The sequence below is a fragment of the Tricharina praecox genome, assembly GCF_024521635.1.
Source record: "Tricharina praecox strain CBS 144465 chromosome Unknown BZA05scaffold_29, whole genome shotgun sequence".
In the NCBI taxonomy this organism is placed as follows: domain Eukaryota; kingdom Fungi; phylum Ascomycota; class Pezizomycetes; order Pezizales; family Pyronemataceae; genus Tricharina; species Tricharina praecox.
In genome coordinates this window covers 74,820-87,927 of record NW_026250431.1, presented here as the reverse complement: position 1 = coordinate 87,927, position 13,108 = coordinate 74,820, and the positions used below count along the sequence as shown (strand labels likewise).

Genomic DNA, 13,108 nt, shown 5'->3' with positions numbered 1-13,108 from the left:
AACTGCGATATATGTACTGTAGTGACGATCAGTGCAGGATAGCCCAGCGCAGTCAACGACAACCCACAAATCATGGCGGCCCAGAGTGGAGGAGCCCTTCATCCGGGTCAGACGTAGCTAGGATGCAAGTGGAAGGATATTGAAGCTTCTGGGACCGGGTTTTTGATGTTCATCTAGTGGCGGTATGGGCGGTGATGGTGGTGGTGATGCCACTGTTTTACAGTATGCGGCCTACTATAGCTTCCACGATATCCAAACCGTAACCCATCCCCACCCCACCAAGCTCGTCTGGCGCCTATCCTCTCCCAATTTTCGCTGACTTTTTCGCTCGTTTCCGCTCTTTTTTTTCCGCTCTTGCAATTCTCTCTCTTTCGCTTCATCTTTTTCTCTCTCTTTTTCTCTTGGTGGGCGCTGTGTTGTAGTGTGTGTGTGTGGGGGGGGGGGGGGGGGGGGGGGGGGGGGGGGGGGGGGGGGGGGGGGGGGGGGGGGGGGGGGGGGGTGGGGGGGGGGGGGGGGGGGGGGGGGGGGGGGGGGGGGGGGGGGGGGGGGGGGGGGGGGGGGGGGGGGGGGGGGGGGGGGGGGGGGGGGGGGGGGGGGGGGGGGGGGGGGGGGGGGGGGGGGGGGGGGGGGGGGGGGGGGGGCAGTGCTGTGTTGCAAAACGGTCGCTTGCACGAACGCGTGTTGCAAAAAGGCAAATGTTAAATGTTAAATGCGCAATGCACAACAGGTGACTATTTGCTCACTTTCGACCGCCGTACCGAGCTTCCCCACGCCAAGAAAAATCTGAATCCAAATCTAGCAGGAGTGACGATGGACATCATTTCAAACAGCGATGCCATGCGCACTCCGCAGATGGTGCCGGACGGAGTCGCTGTTGCTGTTGAGGCAGCTGCGCTTCTCGAGACGGTGCTTGCATACCCAGTGACGTTCACGCTTGACCGCGACAGGGTCCCCATGCTGCTAGATGACAAACGTCAGCTTCCGCCGGCCTGCGGTCTGCGCACTGGGTGTCGAAAACAACTCCAACCGAAAGTTTGTTTGCTCCCGCTTGTCTGGTAATGAGTGTTGCTTGCGCAACCCGCCCTCTCCCAAAACCAAGACTCCGGAAAGTAATTTTGCCGGCTACTGGATGCTTTACCGATGGGTGACGTCAGTGTTCTACATAGATCAGACCGGTCGGTCGGGATATATCCCGACCTGACTATGGATTTGGCCAGTTGGGATATAACCCAACCGAGCAGACCTGATATTTTTCTGGTCGAGATATATCCCGGCCCGACCCGACCATGCCCAAATTTGGTCGGGACTGGTCTATGTAGAACACTGGGTGACGTCGATGACCGACCAGGAGATGGTGGTGACGGTACCCTTGACGTTCGTTATCTGGTAGCGAGTGTTGTTTGAGTAACCCGTCTCCCACGACCAACACTCGCGGAAGGGATTTTGCCGTCTCCTCGATGCGTCACAGAAGGGTGACGTCGATGCCCGACCAGGAAATGATGGTGACAGTACCCTTGACGATCTTGACAATCTTGACGACCCATGTCTCCGTGCGCTCCGTGAGCTTGGTGATGATGGCCGGGGCCTCTTCGGTGATCTTGCCGACCATCCAGTCCCACCGTCGTCAGACCTACAGGGCGATTAACAAAACGAAGAGCTGTAAGTGACTGTCAGTCGGAAAACACGTACATGCGTTCGATTGAGCTGTTCATTGTGTGTTGCGGACGAAGATAAAGCCCGATTCGATACCTTCGTGAGAAGAAGAAGAAGAAGAACAACAACAACAAGAAGAAGAAGAAGAACAACAACAAGAAGAAGAAGAAGAAGAAGAAGAAGAAGAACAAGAAGAAGAAGAGACGAGAGTCAGAGGTGGATGAGGATTGTGGGTTATGGGTTTTGGTTGATTGTTCGACGTTGCGGGGTGTGCGTTGGTTGCAAGGTGTGAAGGAAAGAAGGGAGGAGGGGAGAGGGGGTTGAAGTATAGAAGGGTTGGGGTCTGAGTAATGCTGGGTGTGATTAGGGATCTCCCGCGACGGGAGACTGAATGTAAGTGGTGTTTTGGAAAGCTGAGTATTGGCCAATTCACAACTCACTAGTTTTAAGGGCTGGTGGGTGCAAGTATCTTTTGAAAATGTGACGCGAACCTTCCCAGAAGTGCGTAGTATAGGAGCGAAACGGATGTCATACTGGTTGTTGAAGGGAGCAGCAGGCCACGGGCGAGTCGACGACTGCTCACAGAGGGGCCCAGGGTTCTCCATCATCCGATCCGAGTTATTGTGGCTGTGGTGATACCTCACTCGTTGCTTAGTTGCTTGCGTGGACATGACAATTGCAGACAGCGGAAAGAGGGTCGCCGCAAGATACTACCAGTCCAAAACAGGCCATGCCATAACAGGCCACCATTTGGGGTGGACAAAAACCCGACTGACGGCAGAGTGGTGGTGGTGCCGGTACAAGACCCAGACCCGAGAACACCTGTTCAAGAATTGCGCGCAGCCGCAGTGGCGGGAGCAACAGAAGTTCCTTTGGACGGAGGTCCGAAAGAAGACTGGCCGAGGGAAGGATGCTCGTCCTATTCGTCCTGCTATGCAAATTATCTCCTCGCCCTCCTTGTCCCTCTCGTCCTTCACGCCCGGCTGCGGAAACAGCCTCCTCGTCCTACTGCGACTCATCCTCCTGGTCCTACTCCTGCGACTCGCCCTACTCGCCCTACTTGTCTTACTCATGTTACTTGTCTTACTTGTCTTACTTGTCTTAGTCGTCTTACTCGTCCTACTCGTCCGGCTTGTCCTTGTCAAAAGTCGGACGTCCGGGGAGACCACGGGGAATTCTCAGTGGACATGGACCTCATCTCGGGCGTCTGACTCCCGGAACGGGCGGCGGATGCTTGGAGCAAACGCTCCAGGATCCACCCTACTTGTTTACAGAGATCCTGTGCTCCTTGACAAGAGCATCATCATGATAATCAATCTATTCACATCTATCTCTCTATATTTGGCAGTCCTACTCGTCCTTCTCGTCTTGCTCGTCCTTCTCGTCCAGCTCGTCCAGCTCGTCCAGCTCGTCCAGCTCGTCCAGCTCGTCCAGCTCGTCCAGCTCGTCCAGCTCGTCCAGCTCGTCCAGCTCGTCCAGCTCGTCCAGCTCGTCCAGCTCGTCCTACTCGCCCTGCCTGCCTTGTCGTCCTGCTGTGGAAAAAGTCCTCTGTACTGGATTGCTAAATTCGCTGCCATGGCCTCTCTACAAGATTCGCTGTTATGGTTCTGTACTGGGTTGCTGGATTTGCTACCAGGGACCCGGTACTGGGTTCGCTGGCGTGGACTGAGTACTGGATTCGCTGCCAGGGCCTCTGTACTGGATTGGCTGCAGAGCCTCACCACTGGATTCACCTTGGAGATGCGCCTCTAGCTGCCTTGGATGGAGTACCATCATCACAATCTTGGGAAGAAAACCCCGACGCAAAAGTACTGAAAGCAAACCAGAAGTAAGTAAGTACATAGGTGGCAGAAGTGAAAATCCCCGCGAGAAATCCTCAAACCCCCGTTGGCCGCCATAAATGTGCAAGATCTAGAGTAGCACCAGCCATCAAGAGGCCGAGCCCGAGCCAAACACCAGCAGGGTAATGTATGTCACCTACGCCACCCATTGCGCACCAGCTGGCAGCCACGCCGGGAAGACGGTTGCAGGCTGCCAACTACTCCGTGTAGAAGTTGGTTAATGTTTCGATAATGAGGATGCGGCTAACAGACAGGCTTTGCAATACTGTCCCCATATCTGGGATTACAGGACAAATGTAATTCGAATCACGCGAAAAACAGTTCAATACCAGGCCCCATTTTATTTATCATCAGTTCCTCCAAGAATACCCCGAGATCGCCAATGAACACCCCGAGCTGCTGGATTTTTCCTTATTCATCGCAGCAGAAAGCAACGCCGGCATCTCTAGCCAATGAGCTCAACAGTTCTCAGCCCGTCGCAGCGAGGACAGATGTACTCGCACCCATCAGCGGACTTCTCTCCGTGGTAAAAGAGACCCTAGGGTACCGGTAATGCGGCTTTTTCGCATTTACCCTGAATCGGCGCGCCCTAAATTGGCTGTCGATAAATAGGCAAAAAAAGGTGATTATCATCCGGCTCTAATCCGGCCATCAAGGGTTCTAATCCGGCCATATTCCGGCCATATTCCGCCTGTAATCCGGCCATATGCCGCCTCTACTACGGCCATAGTCCGCCTATAATCCGGCCATATTCCGCCTCTACTCCGGCCATAATCCGGCCATAATAGGGCTCTACTCCGGCCATCATAGGGCACAGTTGATCAACTGGCGTTGATAATATTCGGCTTTTGGGTGCTTATATGGCTGACCTAAACGATTATATGAGCGAAAACTGCTGTTTGATATTGCGGTGATTCTATGTAGCTACTGCTGCTCGCCTCGTATGTGCTCCCCTCTACTCTCCCCCGCTCTCCCCCTCTCCCCCCACTCTTTCTCGCTCTCCCCCGCTCGCCGGATTCCATCCCGTCATCTTAGCACACATCAAACTGACCGGCATGCTGAATACACAGTCTGTTAGTGCCGGCGATGACAGCGGGGAAGCGAGAGGGGGACCGAGAGGAAGACTCAGTGATAGAGGAGCTGTCAGCGAGAGGAGGAAGTGATGTAATAATCGTCAGCGAGGGGAGAATGTGATGGAGGAGTTGTGGGCGTGGGGAGGAAGTGACGAAGAAGCTGTCAGCAAGATGAAGAAGTGATGGAGGAGTTGTCAGCGAGGGGAGGGGAGGAGGAGTTGTCAGCGAGGGGTGGAGAGAAGAGGAGGAGAGGAAGAGTTGTGGCGAGATGAGGAAGTGATGGAATAGCTGTCAGCGAGAGGAGGAGTTGCGGCGGGAGAAGGAGTTGCGGCAAGAGAAGGAAGGGAAAGAGGAGCTGTTGGCGAGATGAGGAAGTGATGGAGGAGCTGTCGGCGGGAGGAAGTGAATGTGGTTAGTAGTGGGCTGCGGGCATCAACGTTGGTGGGCATGGCGGGGCGAATTTCGCGGGGCACGAATCGTGGGTCAGCCAAATAAGGAGGAAATGCTCCATTTATATATCGAAGCCTATTCATCACTCAATCCAGAAGCCGAATGAGCAGTAAGGTATCGTTTTACCAACAGATGCCCGAAGAGAGTGGTGGAGAGACATTGCATTGACTGCTAATCGCCTGTTTACGCCTCAACGCCAAATTAGGCTTCTGTCCAATCGACACATTGAGTACCGACAGCCATGTTAAGTATAAGTGCCCAATTTGGCCATCGTGAGCTTGCCGCAATTACTACTAACCGCTGATTGATTCGACTTCGCCCAATTTTACCATCGTGAGCTGGCCGCAATTACTAACAACCGCCTGTTGACTTGGCTTCGCTATCTTGAACTAGCCGCAATTACTATCAACCGCCTATCGACTCGGCTTCGCCCAAATAAAAATTGCAACTTGTCGAAACATGCCGGTCTATGAGCAGAAGCCTGAATTGCCAGTGCAAATGAGCCGCACTTTGTGGTAATAGCCAGGTTACAAGCAGACTCGCATTTGTTTAAATGCGGCTTGCCGCGTTCCTTGTACCCTAGGGAGACAGGCCCTGCGGATGCGGCTATGGCCGCGAGGCTTCAACATGAGTCCGCTACCGTAGGCCACGGACGTGTCGCAATACGGCAGGTCGTGCAAACCGGCGTCTTGACGGTGTAGTAGTGAGGTTGTAGTAGTGCGTGTAGGTTGTAGTAGGTGTTGACGAAGTTGGTAGTAGTGGTCAGTACGGTGAAGGCGTCGTGAATGTCGTAGGTCGTCGTAGATGCAAGCAGAGGTAGATGTCATGGATGCAGGTCGTGATCCTCGTAGCTACTCGTGGACGCAGCTGGGGGCAGCTGTCGTGGATGTCGTAGAGGTAGATGTTGTGGATGTAAGTCGTGATTCGTGCAGCTCCTCGTGGATGCAGTTGGAGGCAGATGTCGTGGATGTCCGGCTTGTTTAATGAGGTGAAGAAGGAAGAGTGATGAGATCGTACTTATTTGTGCGACGACGACAGTGAAGATAGAAAGACGGCGAGAGGGCAGATCCCTAATCACATCTTGAAGCCACGTAGAAATATGAAGTTAGGTTTCCAGCATGTCCAAAATCATTTCCCGCATTTAAGCGTGTCAGAATATGGGAGGTCCGGAGATGTCGATGTCCTCAGCGTACTCTAATGGGGTATCTGAGCACGGAACTCCGAAGGGATCGATGCAGAGACTTCCTAGTTATAAAGCTTGTATATAGAGTGAGCTCGCTACTAACAATATTGTTTCTGTACCGAATACTATCATCATGTTTATTCACCTTGTATTCGACAAAGCGCAACTACCAAGCGTGGGTCTGGCCTGGTATTTGGTAAATGTGCGGCACCATTGAATATCCGTTCGTCGCATATCCCTCGGAGATTTCCTCTACACAAGAAGCGACGATATAGCTTTCTGTTTGCCCGGAACAGCCCCGTTTCCCGAAGCGACACCGCCTGCCGTACTGGGAGACTGAGGCACTGAATTACTATATGCATATGTCGGGGGCTCACGCGAACGGATAATTAAAGGGAGGACACTCCTGCGCGCTGGCCGGGTGTGGAAGGGAATTGGTTGGTTGGTTGGTTCCCTCCTCCAGCGGTTTCGGTGATTTTTTTCCACAATGAAGTCCTTGCATACAGAGCTTTACTTTCCGCTTTGACAGTCGTTTGATCATTGATATGATCCGTAGCTGTTCACCGGCGTTCCTACGCAGGGGATATAATTCTTCCATCGGGCCGATAGAGCCGCGTGATCCCGCATGATGACGCCTGCGTCTCTGTGACCTCCCCTTCGTTGGATTGTTTGTCTCACGACTTCAGCTGCGAGAACTGTAGCCTGACCGATAACTGTGCGCAGCATAGAGTGGCATCAGACCCTCCAACAGTTCTAACTGGGAACAAATTGGGGTCGTTCCCAGACCAACCAACTGTTGGGGAGTAGTGAAATGAACCAACTGGCAAACGGAACGAACAGCCGGGTTTTGAACCGGGAAAACTGCTAGGCCCAACAGTTCAGTGAGGCTTATAATTTCACCTTTGGCTGGCATATTAAAGACTTCTTAAGGTGCAGGGCACTGACATGCAACCTGCACCTTTCCAGGTCCTAATCAGCAAGAGCGAACCCTTCTCAGATTGTACTGCACTGTAGTTATTAGTAATGCGGAGTACCGATTCGAACTGCAGGCCATTTACTGCCAGGCTACGGTACTGTCTTGTACCGGGCACGCAGTAGTCGACCATCGCCGAGTATTACCTGCGGCCGCCACTGGGAGCACACGTTTTGGTAGTACAACAGTGCCACACTCAGTATCACGCGGTACAGAGCAATACCGCATTTGGCCGCCGCCGGAAGGATAATTGGGCAGTACAGCTCTGTAATGGCCATTACTGACCGATACAGATCTATTCCAGCCATGTGTGCTGAAGTGGAACGGCTCTTCTCTGAGTGCAAAATGATTCTCACTGATCGTCGGTATTCGCTAGGTACGGAGAGTGTTGAAACTTTGGAGGGCATCAAAAAGTTCAATGGGCGCACTCCCATCATGGATAGGTAGCTTCAGAGAAGGAATTCAAAATTAGTATTGTTCACATCTTACGTCGCCCTTTCGGTGACCATTTAAAACTAGTACTGTACCCATCTTCTATTGCGCTTTCGGTGGCCATCCAAAAATCATATGCATATGGAACCCATTTTCTATCGCTTTTTCCGGACCAATAGGAGTCTATCTCCCAATGGCAGACTTATGCTTGTATACAGAAGGGAACCGATTTCAGTGAAGGAATCTTGTGACTTGTTTATTATCTCGGGCATCAATTGGCGGAGTTGACGAATGATCAACCGGGGATATCTCGAGGAGATATCATGGCATGATCTTGGAAGAATGGATATGACGGGAATTAGTTTTTTGTTATACACTCTCTCTGTTGCCCGCTCATTCTCATTCTGGTATCTATCTAAGCAATCACTTCTCTCTCCCTCGCTCGCTCGGATCCGCTATGACAAAAACCCACCCGGAACAAAAGAAGAAGCAAGCAACAAAACAGGTATATGTTCCTACAAATCCTCCTATCTATCTCCGGATCTTTAACAAGATCTACCATGTTCGACGCGGGGTATATTCGGTCAATGCCGACCCGAGCTGTCCTCAGCTTTGATATCCTTCATCTCCTCCTGGAATTTCTTTTCCAGGGCGACGCCCAAGCGTCCTCTCAAATTTCAGAAGCAATTCCTCCAGCTCCGCCTTCCTCTTTCCACCTCTTCCCGACCCGAGCTGTCCTCGTCATCCGTTTCCTTGCTCTCCTCCTGGAACTCGTTTTCCAGGGCGACGCCCAAGCGTCCTCTCAAATACCAGAAGTAATTCCTCCAGCTCCGCCTTCCTCTTTCCACCTCTTGCCGACCCGAGCTATCCTCGGCTTTGGTAGCCTTGATCTCCCCCTGGAATTTCTTTTCCAGGGCGACGCCGCTCGAACTTCCTCTCAAATTTCCGAAGCAACTCCTCCAGGTTTAGTCTCCTCGTCCTACCTACACGGTTGCAAATCCCCATGGCGCGTACTGCTTCATGAACTCGCCAGTTCCGGTGGCCACGGAATTCTCAGACGTTAATTAGGGGAACGGTGAGACGCCGATGGCGTTGATTGTATCCGCCGTGTGGGGATGGGGGAGGAAGGACGCGCTCTCGTCCTCCATGCCGGCGTAGTCCTCCTCACTCGCGATCGCTTTCCTTCATCTCCTCCTGAACTTCCTTTTCCAGGGCGGCGCCTGAGCGCCACTCCGTCACAGCCATGGATTGTGAACCGTCTTTGAATCGACTATGAGACTCTCGAGAGCTCACGGAAGGACTCCAGTGGTAAACAAGACAGTCAACACCCAGAGATCCTCCATAAAGAAACGTAGTTCGCTCAGTAGCCGTATTGATTTGATGTCTCCGAAGCCTTAGCCCATCACTGTGCGGGCTCCAATTCCCCATCCAATTAGCGCTTGGGTTTTTTCAGAATTGGAGCCCTCTGCGGCCGAGTTCCTGCGGTGCCTATTGAGTGGCGGGAAGAGTCGCTGGCAGCGTTGGTGGTAGGGTAAGCGGTAGCGTGGGTGACAACGTAACTGGCTGCGATACCGCAGGCGGGACAGGAAACGCTCTGTTGAGAGGAAGTTTGATGTCCGTTCCCAACTGGGGAAGTAGGGTGACTTGAATCGCATTTATGTTCGTAAGAAGTTCTACAATGGTTCCGAATAAACTTACTGCGGTGGTATCGCAGGTGGGTCCAGGAGCGCTTTGATTACCGAGAAGGGTACGATTATCTTCCTCTTCTTTCGCTGCTTCCCAAGCCAGGAAAGCAGGGGACTTTAATGGTAATCATGTCAGTAAGACTCTAAAAAGTGCTGATCATGAACGTACTGGAGGGAGATGTTTAATGGTGCTCATACCATCGCATCAGCGGGAGTAGGAACGGTGGACAGTTCTGTGGCGGATCCCTTTGAGTGTTATGAGGTGCATGCGCTGCAACCTCAGAGAGGGGGGAGCATGGGGGGAAGAGGTTGGGGTGATGGTGCGAGAATAGACGGATCGAAAGTGGAAATTATTGTGGAGGAGTGATGTGAAAACAGTAGAGAGGGGATGCTGATGTGTAGAAATCTGGGTCGACTGCCCAAAGAGGAGTTTGAACTCGACAGTTTGGTGGAGGCTGATGCGTAAAAGTCACGTTCGGCTGACCGAATGTGAACTTATACTCGAGAGTTTGACGGAGAGTGTGATAGATGATAGAGAGGGTTTGTGCGAGTAGAAAAGAACATTTAAGAAAAGTAAAACTATGAAATTCATGACAAGAATGATGGACCGGACAGACCGACCCGCCGACAATATATATACGAGAGCGGCGAAGTTTACTTCCGTGCCGCTGTACGTTGGTAAGTCCCCGTCACTGAAGACCAGAGGTCACTTACGTGATTGACGTCATTCGCCCCTCGCCTCTCTCCCTCACCCCTCGCTACCAAGCTGTGAATGACATCTCGCGTTTTTGCCAGTAGAGCCCGGGACTATGAAGCTTTCTTCGAGTTCATTCCTTCCCCTTTTGAAATTTCAGCCCAACTCCTACCGCTAGGGCCTCGTAAGGCGCCTGGCTCGCCGTTTGCCCAACCACCCTCCCCTGCGTCGGATCATCGGATCTGATGGCGAAAAGGATCGGTCCGACACTGATTACCAGGTCAGTACCCCCGCGCAGACTGCTGTCGGAAATCTCAATGTACTCACGGCAAAGCTTCAGATAATCTTCGGTGGCGATCATGGGCTCTTCCGCGAAGAGGTCGATAGTCAGCTGGAGCCGTCAAACACCTTACATCAGCAAAGCGAGACATGTAACCCGACACGAACGACGTTCAGGCCCTAATGGATGCGATGAGCCAGAAAATTCACACGCTGGTGTAGGATAACCGGGAATCCCGCGTGCCGATGCCGGAGCCAGTATTGGCCGCACAGCAGATTTCACCTCCTCTACCAACACAACCTCCGCGGCCGAAACAGAACAAACTGGGCGGAGGACCGAGTACCAATCGATAAACGTACAGAGCGATCCCTCGCCAACATCATCGTCTGAGAAATCCGAACATGCGCTCATCGAGACCAATTCTGCGCAGCCTGGCACCTTCGCCATCAACCACGGCCGTAGGCCCGTAACTCACCGCCATGAAACGGATGAGAGATGAAAGATGGTTGAAAGGGATCGTAACGCGAAAGGGCAGGGCTGAAAAACGGGGGAGTGTCTCGCCCTGGTGTTTGGGTAGCTAAAGCTCCGAGCGGGCGTAGAGGTCCATGTACCTGTCGTTATTAGCGAAAACAGGGACGCCAGGCTGCACAAGAGAACGGTGCGGCGGAAATGAGGGGAGATATGAGGGGGAGGAAGGAGCAAGCTCGTAGGCGATATCTGTCATTGCCGGTAGATCGATTATTGCTTTTGCTTCGGTATGCAGTGGCGACGCATCGGACTGTACGGCATCGAGGTTTCAACTTCGAACCTCCTCAAACCTGGCAGGGCAAGATGGTTAGTTTAATTCGCCATAGTTCAGTAGGATGTTTGGGAAATAGATTAGTATTCTCTCTCTATCGCGTATCACTCGATGAGCGGCATCGGTGGACCGTGGAGAGTCTTGAAGAATCTATTCAACAACCGTTGTTCGGACATTTCACCTTGAGAACTATCGACAGAGCTTTTAGAAGCTTTCTGCTCTGGATATTCCTGCGTAGAAAGAATACTTTTCTCCTCCGTTCAGACTTCTTGGATCTGTGTTGCCTGCTGCTTCATTACTCTTTGCAATAATAAGCCGCGGATCTGTTGGGACGATGTGATGCTGCCGTCAGCCACGCAACCATCATCCGAAGCATCTCAGATTTTAGTGTAATAAAACGATTCCATCACTGACCGCGAAGGAAATGCCTTGGGAACATCGAGTTGATAGTGGAAGCATAGAAGGCAGATACATGTATGCAATGAAAACTGTGTCGAAAACTCCCGCCCTTCCCATTACACTTCAGCAAAACCCCTAACGCGCAAACCAAAAAAATCCATGCCGAATATCACTGCTTTAAATGCCCACACGGCCGCACATGCCCAGACTTCCTCACATGCCCACACTGCCTCGCATATCCACAAAGATCAAATGGGAGGTTCGACGATGCGCAGCTGCCAAGAAAATCACATCCGCTGGATACTCCTGGGTGCCTGGAGGGGGTTAGATAATTGTATGCACCGGCTGGAGAGGTGGAAGAACATACAGAATTGACACCGCCATCCGATGTCATTGTTTATCCCAACAACAGTTCCAACCTCCCAGATGCTCGCCGGGGGTGGAGAGGTATCTCGTCCCGCAGCCTCAGTGATATTATCGAGAGCCAGATCCTGCCCCGCTTCGGTCAAGCGGAGGGATATCACGGAGTGCTAGATCCTGCCCCGCTTCGGTCGCACGCGTAGGGATATCTTCGATCGCCAGTCTCGGCTGGGCTTCGGTCGCGCCCGGCTCCGCCGAGTCCTCTTCGAGAGCAAACATTGTTGAGTTTGCGTCTTCCGCAGGGTTGACATCGGTGATGATCGGCGTTTGCATCATGGCAAAGCCGGTAAGCTTGATCCCGTACCCGCCGTCGCCGATGGCAAAGAACTCGAACGTGGCCTTTGCCCAGTCTTCGGGATACTTGTCTGTCGGAGGCTCCAATGCGTAGATATAGTCAATTGTTTCTTCGATGCCACGGCGGATCATATCATTGAAGGCACAATCATCGTTTGGGCATCTCCTCAAACTTTGTGCCGTAAGCAAAGAGTATATAGATCTGGTGGGATGCACATACCTTGCCGGATTCGAAATCGTGACGTCCCACTTAGCGTCGGGGCTCTGCACTAGCTGGATCGTGATGGAGGGTTCTTGAACAGACAAGTAGAGAGAGGTCTGCGGGCCCATCGCCATCAGGCTCTCATCCCGATCGATCATGGCGATTGAAAGCATTGCGGGTGGAGGTGGTGAAGTTTGGTAACGAAGGGGGAAGGGTTTGAAGGGCCGTGTGGGCGATGCCAACTGCTTAGAGAGGAGGGAGCGGAAAGGAGACTGCTGACTGGTTCGGATTCAAAGGACCATAGAGCTTGATGAAGTATGGGATTGTGGATCAGACTGGGAGAGCATCAGCATTGTTCTGAATGCGGAAGAGAGCTACCGCGCACCCATCGCGAATTGGTCATAGCTGCCTCGCAAGAATGCCCACCGCTCAATTCGTCAAGTGGTCTGTGGCCACATGTCCGTCTACACTTCTCTTTGAGGGAGATCACTCGATCAAACCATCATGGTTCTTGTTACTGTAACTTATGCCATTCGTAATTTGAAACCAGATCTTGGCAGACGGACGTATCAAATGATACCGTTCTATGATGCATACAAGAAGGTCATCCAGTTGCCTTTACATGGTTATCCCTGCCCCATGCGCTTTTCATGGATATTCATACCTCAGCTTTCGTTCAAAGACCGAGCTTGTAGGCTATGTAGTGACTGCTTGTGCTGGAGTCACTCAG

At 52.4% G+C, this 13,108-nt stretch overlaps 2 protein-coding genes across 2 annotated transcripts; one reads left to right on the top strand and one right to left on the bottom strand.

Moving 5' to 3' along the window:
* Positions 1-810: 810 nt before the first annotated feature.
* On the top strand, positions 811-2,289 carry BZA05DRAFT_421630 (uncharacterized protein; the record flags this gene model as incomplete). The annotated part of the gene is made up of 6 exons (XM_051485737.1): positions 811-973; positions 1,320-1,386; positions 1,439-1,663; positions 1,737-1,882; positions 2,021-2,046; positions 2,200-2,289. The coding sequence occupies 6 exons, from the start codon at positions 811-813 to the stop codon at positions 2,287-2,289; spliced, it is 717 nt and encodes a 238-aa protein (XP_051336022.1).
* A 9,647-nt stretch (positions 2,290-11,936) lies between these two features.
* Positions 11,937-12,551, bottom strand: BZA05DRAFT_421629 (uncharacterized protein; the record flags this gene model as incomplete). The annotated part of the gene is made up of 2 exons (XM_051485736.1): positions 11,937-12,348; positions 12,397-12,551. The coding sequence occupies 2 exons, from the start codon at positions 12,549-12,551 to the stop codon at positions 11,937-11,939; spliced, it is 567 nt and encodes a 188-aa protein (XP_051336021.1).
* Between the last annotated feature and the right edge of the window lie 557 nt (positions 12,552-13,108).